The sequence below is a fragment of the Juglans microcarpa x Juglans regia genome, chromosome 8D, assembly GCF_004785595.1.
Source record: "Juglans microcarpa x Juglans regia isolate MS1-56 chromosome 8D, Jm3101_v1.0, whole genome shotgun sequence".
Taxonomy (NCBI): domain Eukaryota; kingdom Viridiplantae; phylum Streptophyta; class Magnoliopsida; order Fagales; family Juglandaceae; genus Juglans; species Juglans microcarpa x Juglans regia.
In genome coordinates, this window is record NC_054608.1 from 27,315,620 (window position 1) to 27,326,808 (window position 11,189).

Consider the following 11,189-nt stretch of genomic DNA (forward strand, 5'->3'; position numbering starts at 1 on the left):
TCTAATGCTTCCTGGATATTTCTTGGCACAAGAAGTTGAGAAATATTTGAATAAATGCTCTATGATTATTGGAGAGTTTTGGTAGGAGATATATTTGGCAATAGGATATTTAGTGCATGTTAGGGTTCCTTTTCTTATGGCAATTGGAATATCAAGATCTGAGGTTTTATTTTTTGGAGATACTATAGTATCTGCATCCGAAATGGGAGCAGAAGATAAAATAGGAATAGAATTAGATAAAACAAGAATAGGGGAAGAGTTACTTGAAATATTCAAAGAGCATTGTTCAGGGATTCTAATTGATTCTGCATTGGGATGATAACAAGGTCTTTATTTCTTTCAAGGATCCTCTTTCTTGTATAAACCGGAAGCTCAGAATTCGGATTAAAATTATCCTTTTGTAGTATTTCCTTCTCTGTTGGTAAAAAATTGATTCTGCCAATATCAGCTTCTTTTTCTGGAAAAACTTAGTAATTTGTGGAGAGGATTTGGTGTCTTGAGAAGGAAAGTCAACGATTATATTGGGTAAAGGAGCAGATTTTTTCCAAAAATTATCTTCACCTATTTTCTCCCCCTGAAGAAAATTTTTTGTAAGGAATGGAGTATTTCCCAGAAAAGTGACATCCATAGTAATATAGAGTTTTTTTGTTTGAGGGTTAAAACATTTATACCCTTTTTGGTTAGGAGCATATCCTAAAAAAACACATTTTTCAGCTCTCGGATTTAATTTAGACCGAGATTTATTTGGTATGTGAACAAAAACTGTGCAACAAAAATTTTTAAAGGTAATTCTAAATGAATTCTAGATTCTGGAAGTTCTTTTTTTAAGCAATCTAATGGAGTGCTATACTGTAGAACTCGTGTAAGCATCAGGTTGATCAAATAGGATGCAGTAAAATAGATTTCAGAGTTCAGAATTGTAACAACGTACTGGGCTAATGCGTGGACTAAGAAAAGTAAAAGATTTGAAGATGGTTGGTTGTGAAAAGAGCACAACTTTGTTGGAGAGGATCATATCTCAAGGGTTCATGCAAAGGCTCGGATTCCTGTATTGAAGACTGCTCAACTCTTGTTTCCTTTCCCGAGTCTAGTTTTCCATCCACGTTAAGAGTGATTCAAATAAACAACTTCAGTAATCTGAAATCATTACTTCCTGAAGGAATGATGCACAACATGAGCAATAATAATGCTTGTCTTGAGGCTTGAGCATGTGTGGATTGTTGGTTGTGACTCTATAGAGTCCATTGTGAAAGGACAAGTACCACCGATCCTTAAAGACTCAAGATATCTGATTGTATGAATCTACAGTGTTTGCTAGACAAGGGAGAGGAGCCTTCCTATTCGACAATATATATTGCATGATCAGGATATCAACAACATGGGTAGAACCATTCTTCTCTAGCACGTCACTTCGATATTGAATTAGGTACATCTCTCACCTTGTTGTCTTCAATCGGCGAGTTACCTGCCATGCTTACATGTACACCTCCATATTAAGGAATGCTCAAAGCTGATCTTGTGCGTATCTTCAAGTGGGAAATTGCCCAAAGAACTTGAGCACCTTCAACGCAGAGGAGCTACACCATAACACATCTCTTGAATGCATCAAGATTTGGAATTGCCAGAACCTTAAATGTAACTCTCGGGCCCAGCACCAAGCTCACTTACTAAAATTTTTGTTAGGGTTTATATATACGAAAAGTCCATTTAAGAATTTGAGTAAATTTTTGGAATAGATTACGGTCCTAATATTTTCAGTTTTGGTAGATAGCGAATTTTTGTGGACTCGCCAATTTAGTTAAATCCATTAAATATTTTTGGGTTGGATGGAAAAAAATTTTATGGGTCAAGAAAATTTATGGAACAAGTATATTTAAAAAAAAAATGAGTCGAGGCTCAAAATTCAGAGAAGAGCCCCTTTTTTTTGTGTGTTCACTACGAAACATGGGCCAAATATTTAAAATGGGCCAAAAGCCAAGCCAATGAGATCTGGGATCAGTCCCCACGGACTCCTCTTCGTCCACAACTTCATCACGTTCTTTTCTATGGCATGCATGATGCAATATGTTTATTCCTCTCATTTTTCTCTAGGGTTTTACCATCACCTCTATATATATACACACACGAATGCCTCTACTGCATATAGAAACTGCCCAGCCCAAGCGAAACCGAGACCCCCCCCCCCCCCCACTGCCAAAACTCCTCCACACCGTGCCCTCTCCCCCACTCAAAATCATCGTGTGATAGCCTAATGTCCAATAGCCACTTCCCCTAGCGTCAACCACGAGACTACCATAAACGACCCACACCATCCCAACACCACCAGCCCACACTTAGCCTCCACCTCACGGCACAACAGCCCCGAACAATGTGTCGAGACCTCCTTCGCAAGACAGAAGCCACCAAGCCACTACCTTAAACCCCCACCCTATACCACCGTCGCCTAAGTCAACATTGGACATCCAAGAGGTCCCTATCTTTGCACCAAAAAACAAAGTATCGTCCACATCGAAACACCCATAGACCAACGCCCCTCTCAGCCACCGTGACCCTCTCACATTCAACCTCTCCGAGTGCCACCCCCACGCTGCCCAGCTACAACTGCTGCTCCTTCGTGTCTCCGACGAAAGGCTCCCTTTAACGACCTGGGTAAGCCACTACCACCTCTTCGCTTCCCTCTCTCTCTCTCTCTCTCAGAGTGCTCTGCCACCCTGCTCCACCCTAGTCTCCACTGCATCTGCCTCTAAGTAAGCTCTGCATCTCGACTGAAGTGTTGTTCTCTTTCAGTTTATGCTCTTCTTTTTGTTGTGTTTTCTTGGTTCTCTAGAAACAAGTATATGCCTTGGACTCTTTGAAAAATAACGTGTAGATAGCTTTAAATCTTATGGTCATGATATTCCTAGTATTTACGGAAATGCCATCAAGCCTTTCGTCATTGATTTTCCGTGAGGCACCTCAGACCCTTTAAATATTTTTACATTTTTGCCCTAATAGGAAAGCATTGGTAGAATAAGGGTCGGGCTTGACTTTTTAAAATTTGGACATGTATTTTTAAGTTAGGCTTGATGTTAAGGAGACTTGAGATCAAGTTGGATTTATGTTAAGTAAATATTAAGTGAAGATGTATTTTACATGGGCTTAGTTTTAATTGAGTACATAGGTAGCCATATGCGTTATTTTATAGAAATAATCTAGATTTTAATGTATTAGTTGGAGACATTAAGTAGATATCAATTTATTTAAGAAGTGATGTTATTTTAGGATTACGAAAATTTTAGATTTTAAGGAAAAAAAAAGGTTATTTGAGTATTTTAGGCTAAAATATCAAAATACGTTTTTTATTAAAGATTTAAGTAAGTTATGTGTTTATTTTATAGGTGACGATTGATTTTCGTTTGGCACTGTTGTGAAGAAATTCAGAAAAGTTAAAAAAATCCAAGTAAGCGGAATTCATATGCTAGGCTTTGCATCAAATAAATGAACTTAGATCAATTTTGGAAAAGATGCATGTTTTGTTACGAAAAGAAATTTGAAATAATCTCAATTATTTGTTCGGTGTTACTCATGAAATTATGTATAAGAATAAAGTATTTTCTAGCATGACTGGTATAGACATAAGCTATTTTGGCCTTCTATTTCTAAACTGTGCAAAAGAGAGTGAATATGAAAAATTGTGCATAAGTTATATTTTTGTGATCTGATTTTGTTATGTTATCAAGATGTTATGTACTCTTATATGATATGATGTGATTTCTGAAATTTCTGGCATGACATTTTGTTTCTGTTCCGTTCTGACTTTACCACAGGTGTAAAATTATGGCCTCTGTTTGGGTTGGTACCAACTTTTCTGTTTTCGATGCACCCACTTTGGAAGCAAAGTGGTTTTCTACGTGATTTTTGTTGTGTGCACACTCGGGGTTTCAAGAATAATAAGAGGAAGATTTCACATTTTGTTTCTGCTCAGTTGGTCGTCGGGGTTTGCACAATCCTACGACAAGGGTTAAATATATAATTATGTTCTGATGTAATGTTTCAGTTATACTATACTAAATGAATTTCTAATAAGATATTTTTGAACTGTCGCTCTAATATTTTTGATAACATGTTCTGGTTCTGCATTCTGAAAATAAAATATTTTGTTCTGCATTCTAAACTCTGTAAATGCTCATGTTTACATACTAGTATATGTTCTTTCCTTACTGAGTTGTTGATAACTCACCCCTTATCTCCACAATCATTTTCAGATAATTTTAATGCCTCAATTAGAAGTCAAAAGTAGAAAGTATTAGCAATGTTTAATGGTCATATAAGAATAAGTGTCAAATGGTACAAGTATTTATTGAAGAGTTTTATTTAGTAGAGAAATTATTTTATGTTATTTTTGTGTTTTAAGTCATAGATATTTCCGAGTCGTTGTGGAGATTATAATTTATTTCATTAAGATATTTCTTTGGTGTCTATAGTCTTGATGGAAGAACATATATTTTTTATTTTGAATAAATGAATTTATATTTTATGATGAATTTGGAGTATATAAATATGCTATGGGAGATGATTTTAGGTTATAAAAACTAACTCTCCGGACCTCTAGAGTCGGGACGTTACATTATTCACTATTATTCACAAATTTTAACTCATAAATTTTACTATTATTCATAAACAATTTTAACTCATCTTATCTCATCTCTGAATAGTTATAAATCCTTACGTGAGGGCCTTTACAGCCTCACCCAACTTCACTAAATTCAAGCATTTCTTCCTTCCCAGAAGAAGGATTGCCTACCAACCTCAAGAGTTCTTCGCATTTACCTCCGTACGTAAGAATCTCATGTTCTTGCCCAACTGCATGCACTGTGTCTCGCATCTCTTCAAGAACAAGATATAAAATGTTGTCCAAATATTCGATCTGTTCTTTCTGAAAGTGGGTTTTCTCACCAACCTGACAACACTTGTGATGAAGGACTTGAAGATCTATAGGCCAGTGTTTGACTGGGGGCTGCAACGACTCACCTCTTTGGCAGAACTCTTCATTCATTGTGGATGTCTGAATCTTGTCTGCTTTCTGGAGAACGATAATCGGATGATAATGTAATAATTTTCATATTTTTAATGGGTTTATACCAGTTTATTCAAAATAATTAATTTATTAGTTATAATAAAATACAATTATCTTAAATTGATCCATGATGACCAGAAAATCTATTTAAGTATCGAGAGAGTTGGGGGTTATTACTTACAATATAATTGTATCCCTAATCATCGAAGACACTAGTTATTAAGGTGATCATTCTTTTGTAATCAAATCATATCTTCATCAACCTTTTTAAATTCAATATTATTTTGGAGTACTAGTAGTAAATTCAACAAAATTATATTTTGATTTTTGATAAAAGTTTAACTAAATTGCATAAAAACTCAATGTAGTAGACTCAACAAAGCTACAATATTTTTAAATTTTCACTGGTCAAATCTGTTGAATCTAAGTTGCTAATCAAATATTATTTTGACATAAAAGATTTTCTCTCGCTCGTGCTATTCATTTCGTGCGAATTCACAACTTCAAAAAATTCATTTTTATTTCAAAAGCATGAAGCACCCAAATTCCAAACTTAAATGCAGAAGGAGGCCAGTTTCCATCAGTCATCATTTCAATAACGTAACATCATCTTGTTAAAGTGTTTCAAGTTCTAGTTCAGCAATATTATGATTAGTTGATGCCAATTTTTTCTTTTAAAATCTAATATCAACATTAGAAAATTCATGTATACTTTTTTAATAACGAATAAATATTCAAATTATAATTAAAATTAAAATAAATAAAAATATCAAAATCAATATTTTAATATAATAGTGATAGATTTTGAGAATTTATTATTTTGTGTTGTTAAAAATTGGGCTAGCTAAAGTTGCCAAATGAGAATATTTTACGTACTCCCACTACTATTTTTATTTTATTATTATTTTTTACCTATTTTTTTACTATTTATTATTTTTTATCTAATTTTTTTTTACTATTTAATATTTTTTTATTATTTTTTATTATCATTCACAAATATTTTTAACAGTTCCAAATCCAGCCGCTCTTTATATATATCTCATATTAGATTCAATAATGTAGAGCATAGATTAGCGAAAATCTTAAACAGATAATACTGCTGTCAACCTCTTCATCTAATCTCTTCATTAGAGATTATGCTCCAAGAGCTTTGAAAGCCTCGCTTTCTTAAACCATCTTATCATCTTTAATTGCCACCTCAAACCCCCCGTGTCACTCTCAAAGAAAGCCACCTCCCTCGCTTTTGCAACATCAAATTAACAAGATAATCGTATTATATCAATTAATTTATTATAAATTTATTTTTATAAAATCTTTTTATAAACATATTTATATTTATAAGTAATATTTTGAAGCCTGTTCACACTATCCATGACCGACCTTGATATATATATATATATATATATAATGGGTGAGAAGACTATTGGCATTCACCTTCTCCCTATGACCGACCTTGATATTTCCCAACGACAAAACAAAGGCAAGAGACAGTTTAGTGTGCAATGCTTTTCTGACGCATGCCCTAAAGCAATGGCCTAAACTAATGCGGCCGGGCTCTTCTGTCAGCCCGAGTCCGCGCCAGCACTTTTCCGACCAATAGACCCCAATGGATAGGTTTCATATCCTCAATAATTTAGTTCCTTTTTTTTTTTTTTTTTAATCAAAAGGCCTTTTAGGATTTAGATCTTATTTGAATAATGAGATGATGTGGGATAAAGTAAGATAAGATAAAATAATTTTAGATTAATTAAATAAAATATTATTTTTTAATATTATTATTATTTTGAGATTTGAAAAAATTAAATTATTTATTATATTTTGTATGAAAATTTAATAAAATTATAATAATGAAATGAGATAGATTGAGTGTTTCTGTATCCAAACGAGATCTTAGAATTTGACAGAAGATAAATATGGAGTGGTTCATAATAATAATAATAATAATAATAATATTTTATATAAATTATCGGAATGTAAATTTGAAATAAATATTTTAAAATTAAAAAAATTAATATATAATATTATTTTTTTTATTCTCATTTACTATGATGATGGTCATTATTTAAAAAAAAAAATGAGAAATGATCAAATAGTGATGAAAAGGATCACATTTGCAAACTAGGTTAAAAGTAAAATAAAAATATAGTATATAGTATTATTTCAGATTTAACATCTAAGATTTATATGTAACATTACTCTAATATTAAACGCCATTCTTAGAGAGAATAGGCTTTAATATTGGCAAAGTATGTTCATCAACAACTAAAATCTTATTTGATTCATAATTAAAGCTACAAATATTCCCTGCCTCGTTTGTTTTGATAGATGAGATAAAATAAATTAAGATTAAAGTTAATTAAATAAAATATTATTATAATATATTTTTTTAATATTATTTTTATTTTGAAATTTAAAAAAGTTAAATTTTTTATTTTATTTTGAATAAAAATTTTAAAAATAATAATTATTAAATAAGATAAATTAAAAAAAATTGTAAAAATAAACAAGATTTAAAAAATTCTATTTATAAATCAGTTTATAAAGCACATCTTAAATCAAGGCTTGAAATGTCAAAGCTTACAAATAAAAAAACTCATTTTCTAAAGTTGTGTATCTCTGAAAATATTTTAATTAATATTTGAGTGAGTCAGAAATCCCTGAATTCTTTCTATACATGGAGGGACAACTTGGCCCTTATAGTTATCGAAAAGACCCAGTCACCCTACTTGTCGCTTTGTCAGCCTTTTGCTTCCAATCCTTTTCCTCCTCTTCCTTTCAACCCCTTTGAGATGCCCTCAATGTGATACATCTCCCCCAACTTTGACGTCAAAAGCGCAATACAAGACAAAACAAACACACAGAGCCACACCATCCAACTTGCTACTAAAGAATATCCTCCCAAATCTTCTTCCTTCTGGTTTGGGTAATTGAATAATCTTCCAAACAGGCCATCTTTCATAAATTATAAATTACAGGAAAATATATAAATATTGCATAATTATTTTTAAAAAAATTTAATTTATTATTAAAAATTTAATTTTTTCACTTATTTTTTTCAAAAAAATTATGCGATAATTATAAAAATCATAATTAAAAAATATATTTTCTCACACTATATACAATCGTGAAAAATAATGTTATATATAACAAACACCATCCAATCATTTTGAAAAATAATATAATTTACTAATAAAAAACTAATCCATATTTATTCACTTCTTTAAATAATTACACAATACTTTCACACCCACGACTGTAACTATCATTTCTCGTTATTATGCTTTGACAGCTCAGCTGTTGCTTGATTTTATTTATTCATTTATGGCTTTGGGACCAACTACAAGTAGGAGTGGGCTTCATAAAGGGGCCTGCAAATAGAAAAACATGCAACAAACAAACAAAAAAACAAAAAATTCTAATGACATTTCATCATCTCAATTCCTTCAACTTACAATTACAGAGAGGATTAGAGTGACAAAACAGACAAAATTACAGACTCCAAAGAAACTTCCCAAGAGGGCCGGCCAAGAGTAGTCTCAAACTCTCTTTCTTCTGAGGTACCAAAAAGAAAAGAAAAAAGAAAACCTTGACCAAAGAGAAAGGAATTGCTCTCTTTCTCTAATTTTATTCCTCAATATGAAACTGTCTCTCCCATCCACCATAATTTACATGATACAACTCCCTTCAACCTTTATAACACAAAACCTCAACAAGAACAGGAAAACATAAACAGTGACCTCTGTATATACAAACATTTTCATTAGAACATTAGCTCTCACCTCTCTTCCCAAAATCTCTCCTCTGCTCTGTTTTGCTTATGCCACAGCAGAGATGCTGCGGTTTCGCCTATCAGAGCTGAGGCAATCAAAGCCTTCGATTCGAACTGCAGCGGGTTTGTACCCGGATGAAATCGGGGCACATCCTCTCACTTTCCGGGCAGAGGGCGAGGGTGGTGCAACAGGAGAAAATGCAGTTATATTCTCATTGCCAAAGTGCTCATCTTGGACTACAGGATTTGAAGCCCTACTTGGTGGAGATCCACTAAAAAATGGTGGCGATGAAGCTACTTGGTTGCAGCAGGGCCTCTCAGAACAATTTCCCTATTACAACAGCACGGAAAAACAAATAAGTCAGATAAAATTTACAGGAAAGGTAGATCAGAGATGAAAATCCTGTTACGAAAGATTCTGAGACTTCATAAGTTCACAAAAAATGGCAGGAATTAAAATAATCTGCTAAAAAATTCCGTGAGATAAATCTATCTTTAGTTAATATGCAGCATGTATCTCTCCCTCTGTGTGCGCGCGAGACTACACAAGCTATACACCACACAATATCTAACACATGTCCTGACTCCTGGCTAATCTGAAACTTCCAGCTATGAACTATTTTTCCTATCGTTTGGGTCAACAGAAAAAGAAAAAAAAACACACACACACACACACCACGGTTTGGTTTCCAAGGAACATGAGAAAATTGAAAAAGAAAAACTGAGGAAATGATAAAAATAAAATAAAATAAAAAATTCCAAGGAAAATTGGACTACTCAAAAACAAAGAAAAAGAATAAACATCTAAGAAAAAAAGAACTGCACAAATCGAACAAGAGATAAATATGAACAGAAAGTTGTAAGCTCACAGAGAGAGAGAGAGAGAGAGAGAGAGAGAGAGAGAGAGAAACCTTGGCGAGAATGATATCCAAAAGCTCCGTCCCTGCTTTTGAATCTCCGATCTCGGTTCGGTGATTGTTACTGCAGCAGAAAAATATAACCAAAAATTCAAAACATAATTTTACAAATAAAACTAAAAGAAAACGATTTTTTATTTTTTTTAGTTTTTAGGGTGTAGGATGAAAAAAAAAAATGGAATTGAGTGGTGGAGAGCATTACTTGATGGGCCATCTAAAGGAGGAGGGTCTGAAGTGGTGGTGGTCGTGAAAGGTGGAATCAAAGAGACCCAAATCCAATCGACGAGGCTTGGGACACACCACCGAACATCCCTCCATCCTCATCCTCACCTCCTCCTTGCAGCCGGCCATGGCGTCCTTCTCCACCAAATATCTAAGATCTGCACCAACCACGCCTGCAAATACACAACAACAACAAAAAAGAAACTGTCTTAATCTGTTCAGCTTAGTAAAGTTTCTTTCCTTCCGCTTCTATAGATACCCAAAAGAAAAAAACAAAAACATGAGATTCCTTCTCTCGTCCAAAAGTTCTACGCACACCTTGAACTTGTCCACACGAAAAAGAAAAAGAGGTCTTTGCCCTAAAGAAAAAAACATATGCAGATCTAACACAGAAGCAGACAACGAGAGACAGAGGCAGACTGACCTGAGCAGCGTCAAAGGCGCTCCTCCCAGAAAAGGAGGAGGAATTCTGAGGAGAACTATAAAAGAGGGAGCGGAAAAGAGAAAGGGGAGATCAGAGAGAGAAAGATATATGAGAAAACTCAGAAAAGGATGAGAGGAAGAGACGGCTGGCTGAGTATTCAAAGAAGGCTGGCTGAGATTAGCTACAGTGTATACGTAAGCGTAGGTATACGTTACGCAATCTGGTTGTTTTGAACCGTTGGATTTGGGCACATATGCTTCTTTTGGTGAAAAATGAGAATCTCAATGATCAGATATGGAGAATCTTTGCCTTTATTTGTTTGATTTTGTTGATGGGAGGATAAAGTGAAGTGGTCTGGTTTTGTCCACACGATGGATGCATCCTGTCCTCTACTATTTTTTTTATTTTATTTTATTTTATACTGATATTTTTTGAGATACAAGCCCCTCTCTCCATTAAATATTTGATATTATTTTAGAATTTAAATACCGTGTTAAAATATTCAAAATGAAATGGTTTTAAATAAAAAATAAAAGTTAAAAAAATATTATTATAATATTATTTTTAATATTATTATTATTATTTTAAGATTTAAAAATTTTTAATTGAAATTTAAAAAAAATTAAATTGTTTATTATATTTTATATGAAAATTTAAAAAAATTATAATAATGAAAAAAAATATTTTTTGAATCTAAACGGAAGGTTAGGTTTGGAGAGTAAGTTGAGATGAAAATTAAATAAAATATTATTTTTTAATATTATTATTGTTTTGACATTTGAAAAAATTAAATTATTTATT

General features: G+C 33.0%; 2 protein-coding genes across 2 annotated transcripts in view; both read right to left on the reverse strand.

Moving 5' to 3' along the window:
- Positions 1-5,035, reverse strand: part of LOC121242374 — a 6,543-nt gene extending 1,508 nt beyond the window's left edge. The window contains exons 1-2 of the mRNA XM_041140245.1: positions 4,731-5,035; positions 1-21 (exon numbers count right to left, since the gene is read on the reverse strand). The exon at positions 1-21 is cut by the window's left edge and continues 179 nt beyond it. Of these exons, the coding sequence (XP_040996179.1) occupies positions 1-21; positions 4,731-5,035 (326 nt within the window). The remainder of the gene's footprint in view (positions 22-4,730) is intronic.
- A 3,425-nt stretch (positions 5,036-8,460) lies between these two features.
- Positions 8,461-10,667, reverse strand: LOC121242602. Its single transcript, XM_041140506.1, has 4 exons — positions 10,342-10,667; positions 9,945-10,137; positions 9,737-9,806; positions 8,461-9,156 (listed from the first exon to the last, which is right to left on the reverse strand). The coding sequence occupies exons 2-4, from the start codon at positions 10,091-10,093 to the stop codon at positions 8,872-8,874; spliced, it is 504 nt and encodes a 167-aa protein (XP_040996440.1). The 5' UTR covers positions 10,094-10,137; positions 10,342-10,667; the 3' UTR covers positions 8,461-8,871.
- Between the last annotated feature and the right edge of the window lie 522 nt (positions 10,668-11,189).

What these genes read in the sequence shown, in the direction of transcription:
- LOC121242602 (XM_041140506.1), bottom strand. Translation starts at nt 10,093, where the DNA reads ATGGCCGGCTGCAAGGAGGAGGTGAGGATGAGGATGGAGGGATGTTCG. An exon ending in TCCTTTAGATGGCCCATCAA is followed by an intron (nt 9,807 to 9,944) that starts GTAATGCTCTCC and finishes TTTCTGCTGCAG; the next exon opens with TAACAATCACCGAACCGAGA. An exon ending in TGGATATCATTCTCGCCAAG is followed by an intron (nt 9,157 to 9,736) that starts GTTTCTCTCTCT and finishes CTGTTGTAATAG; the next exon opens with GGAAATTGTTCTGAGAGGCC.